The sequence below is a fragment of the Saccostrea echinata genome, unplaced genomic scaffold, assembly GCF_033153115.1.
Source record: "Saccostrea echinata isolate AGI-Se365-2 ecotype Australia unplaced genomic scaffold, CSIRO_AGI_Sech_v1 ptg000054l, whole genome shotgun sequence".
Lineage (NCBI taxonomy): Eukaryota > Metazoa > Mollusca > Bivalvia > Ostreida > Ostreidae > Saccostrea > Saccostrea echinata.
Genome location: NW_026889803.1, coordinates 49,899,472 through 49,903,909, shown reverse-complemented (window position 1 = coordinate 49,903,909; position 4,438 = coordinate 49,899,472). Strand labels below are relative to the sequence as shown.

Sequence of the window (4,438 nt, the reverse complement as noted above, 5' to 3'; positions counted from 1 at the left end):
TTATTTAAAGGATCTTTAAAATATCTTTCGAAATATAAAAAACATACATGTATATGATATTGATACTATTGAAATTGATCAAACATATATTATATTGTAATATTTTTTAATCAATAGATAAAATCGTCAAGAAAATTGTCACTTGTAGAATAGAGGTATTAGAAAATTATCTTTTAAATAAGAAATTGAAATGAAAGTGCAAAAGGATGACTGCACTTAAGAACATGCGGAATTTGCGACAAAATAAACTTCAAAACAAGCATTTTTCTTTTTATTGCAAGAATGGTCAACATCCAATCTACAACTTTAAGTAATTACGTTTAATAAAAGTGTGTATTTACGAAGTTCGAATCTGTTTTCAAAGGCAGGGGTCATCACAATTTCTTGAATCTCCGTTCGATAATGAGGGCGTCCACTTTTTTACTGACTTTATACATAGTCAGCGCATGTTTGTCTATTGTTCTACGTTTAACAGTAGTTGTATATTTGCATGAATAATAATGTGTCAAAAGGACATTAATAGACATACATGCGCTCATGGTTAAAAAGAGAAAAAACTGCTTCTTCTTACATTCGCTCTCTGTGTTGTAACCAAGGATTGTGACATGTTGAATATTATAATTCACCGCGTGATTTCTTACCTCAGGTTATTTTGTGAATACTAAATTCCGTCACGTGACTTGTAAGGGAGCATGTTTTGTAATAACTAGAACATTGTGTTCGAACACGTTAAGTCATCTGGCATTTATATAAAATCTGCTTTAATTACATTGACGTGCTCATATTTTTAATTTCGCTTTGAAACCTTTGTTAGAAGTGTATTTGTGCCATACAGAATGGAGAGAGAGATTGGAAAGAGTGATCTCGTTCGCTTTTCCAAACATGTCATTGTTATTTATCAAGTCTAATTTTAGAGCCATTCTTACAATGTTAGCTCCATCTCTCATGCATATCTAATGTTCAATCAAGGGCAGGTAAGTGTAAATTCACTATATTTGGAAAGCAGTAAGGACAAAAAACATTGAATCATTTTATTGTATCACAGTCTAAAATCATTTTAAGATTTAAATGTGGTTCCAAATTGACAGTATTCTTTCATAAACATACAAAAGTGAGATAAGGTTTAGATTTTAAAGCAACAGAAGCAACCGAAAAAGACCCAAAACAGGCGTTAAGTGCAGTCGTCCTTTAAGTACAAAATACAGCACATAATTTGTAACTTTTATACAGCGCATATATCATTGGGACATATTTACAGAGGTGTAAGGTGAAGATATGGACCGTTTTCTGAGTTTTGGGTTAATCATTCTTATGAGTCCTGTGGTGTTTTGTACCATTTGTCCAGCGCTTCAGCAACCAGATATTCGGATTTTAGACATCAGACTGAAACCCCAGTCCGTCCCTAAACAACTAACTACATATGCATGTCAACAATTTCAGGTATTGGTCTTTAAAAAAAGCCAAATATTATCATTATGCTTTTCATAAATTCAAGTATTGTATGTATGTATATATATATATATATATATATATATATATATATATATATATATATATATATATATATATATATATATATATATATATATATATGGGATATGATTACAATGCATTATTTAGATAATGATTTTTTTTTACTGAGCATAGCTCGTCTAACGACCGAAGTATACTAGAAATGTCAGACAAATGTGATATATTTGCATCTTTTAAATCTTCAAGGTCCTGGAAACAGAGACCTTCCAAGCCGTGGCATTTGAACCTCTTGTAGGAAACAAAGATGTTGTTCATCACATGCTTCTTTTTGGATGTGAACGTAGTATAGGTACATTTGTAGGTACCCCCTTTTCTGTTTTTTTAATATAAACTCTTAATTCATTTATTCAAATTTCTGCCACATTATTTCGCATTATTGTTGATCAGGTATTATATGTAGGCCATTCATCAATGCGGTGATGTAGATGCTTCGTGTAGGGCTTGGCTTACACAGTATTCTTTGGGTGTACGAGGTCCTATCTGTCTGCCAAAAGATGTCGGGGCTACGTTTGGGAAAAACTCTTTTACAAAGATGCTTTTGCAAGTCCACTGGAATAATAAAAATATTTCGGATAACATAACAGGTGAACACTTGAAAAACAAGAATTTCCTACTTTACTGAATCATTTATTTAATGGTATTTTTTATGCCGAAGCAATTTTTCAGTCAAAATGAACACCTTTCTTTTCAAGATGACAGTGGATTCCGAATTTATTACACGACTCACCTACGGAAACACGATCTCGGAAATATCCAAATTGGTCAGAATGAAATTTCGATACCACCATTATCAGAAACCATCGTCAGAGGGAGCTGTAGTCACCAGTGTACCCGAATATTTCCACATCCGATTTATCTCACAAGAACATATATCCATATGCATTATCTAGGTCTCTGAATTTTCCCTAGCATGTGTGTTTTTAACGCCATTAAGGACCTTCTATACATTAATGAAAATGATTTTTGGACATTAAAAAATGAAACCATGAAAAAGTGAAAATATTGATTTCATATTTTTTTCATTTCCAAAATAAGATACCAGCAATTTAGCCAAAGAAAAAAATGATCAAAGACAACAAAGTACAGATGAACAGAAGTAACTGTTGTATGCTTAAATGAGAAAAATACATGCAAAGAAAGTGTTAAATCAATTTATCGTTAGTTAATAAATTAGTAAAAAGACTTGAATTGATTACAGATTTTGTATTACTGTGAAGATTTCAATTTAATTTATTTAAGATCGAAGGGCAGATCATTCTAATTGCATGAAAATATCATGAAATTAGAACTGTTTAGAGGATCCTTAAATTTGCTACTCTACTTGTTTGTTGTAGGAATAAAAGGGAGACTTGAGATATACAGAAACGGTAGTTTTCATACTCTTATTGCAAAAGATGAAGAATACATCTATGATAAATCTCCGATCCATGATCATCATGCGCCCATAGAAGTTCTACCTAGTGAGTGTCAGTCATGTTAGAATATTTACAGAATTTTAGTTGAATCAGTATTCAATGTGTCCTTTTGCACACAAAGAGAGATAACTCAGACTTTACCCTTGAAACGTATAATGATTTCCAAATGTTGTAAGTAATGCTTGAAGTTGATAAATACAAATTTTATCTACATATGAAACTTAGTCAATTTTAATCGAATATTTAACACAGTTTCTGTCATTTCTGTCAGTATTATTTCTAAACATATTTCTTATCATGAGCTACATGAAAACCAGTCCATGTTTGAATTATCTGTTACAAAGGATTTAGTATTCAGCATTTTTAAAACCCACAAAACAAATTATATATAATGGGATTTAAATTTGTTTTGTTTAAATCATCAAATAATCTTTGAGGTGATGAAATAAAGTTAACATGCACTTTCAACACGCGTGATGGACACAGAAAAAAGGAAGAAACGGTTCATTTTGGAGAAGGATCAGAGGTAGGGTTTTATGAAATACATGTGTAGATGACGGTTATCAGCACATTTCTATTTTTGAACCATTTAAAGAATTGTTGCAATAAAAACTGAGTACCATATTTTCGTTTAATTAATGTAAAGCTAGGCTTAAAATTTTGAAAACTGCATGCTAGTGCTAGTGATCGTTGTATATCGTTGACTGTTTCAAGTGAAAACACATTAAAATTGTTTAATTGTTTTTCCAGGCAGAAATGTGTTATGCATTCATATCCTATTTTCCGAGGATCCATGGATTTGACCAGTGTATTCAAATGGGCGATCAGAATATAAACTGCTGAATTAAAGATATTTTGAAATACTGATTTCATTTTTATTTATCTTGATCACTTACCCCATCAATATACATAGCACTATATTTTCTATGTGGTGACTTCACACGATGTAGAATTCCAATTCAGAGTGTCTCTTAAAGTCCTTGTTGATTTTGCTGCAAAATTATAGAAATAACAATATTATTTCTTCTCTAGATAAAAGTTAATCGAAATAATGATTGACCGAATTCTGCTACACACAAAAGTAAATCCTTTGCAAGACGGAAATGGAATCTACATTTTGGTTTAATTATTTATTTTTCGATCTATATTTATATTTCGATATATGGTGTTGTGACATTGGTACATTATATGTTTTCTGACTTTGATAAATTCTCATGACATCAATCGATCACTTTTTTAGCTTAAGCTTGTCAGAATTTTTTCAGTATATTCTTTTTTGCATAATAAATAGAGCATGAGGATTCCATCTGAAATGACAGATTTCATTTTAAAATAGCTTTGGACCCAGTGGTAATAGACTAATTTAATAAGTGAGGATTGTCCTACCAGTATACTTTGAAATCGTTATATTTTGAGGGATATAATATTTGTGGAAACTTTGGGTTTCCCTCACCCACAAATGTATTGCCCTGTCCACACGGAGAGTTTAA

General features: G+C 31.3%; 1 protein-coding gene across 1 annotated transcript; it reads left to right on the top strand.

Moving 5' to 3' along the window:
* The first annotated feature begins 1,289 nt into the window (after nucleotides 1-1,289).
* LOC133206278 (tyramine beta-hydroxylase-like) lies at nucleotides 1,290-3,798 on the top strand. Its single transcript, XM_061342231.1, has 7 exons — nucleotides 1,290-1,440; nucleotides 1,720-1,830; nucleotides 1,934-2,117; nucleotides 2,226-2,423; nucleotides 2,868-2,993; nucleotides 3,386-3,474; nucleotides 3,699-3,798. Exons 1-7 carry the CDS (start codon nucleotides 1,312-1,314, stop codon nucleotides 3,789-3,791), a joined length of 930 nt encoding a protein of 309 aa, XP_061198215.1. The 5' UTR covers nucleotides 1,290-1,311; the 3' UTR covers nucleotides 3,792-3,798.
* The last annotated feature ends 640 nt before the right edge of the window (nucleotides 3,799-4,438 follow it).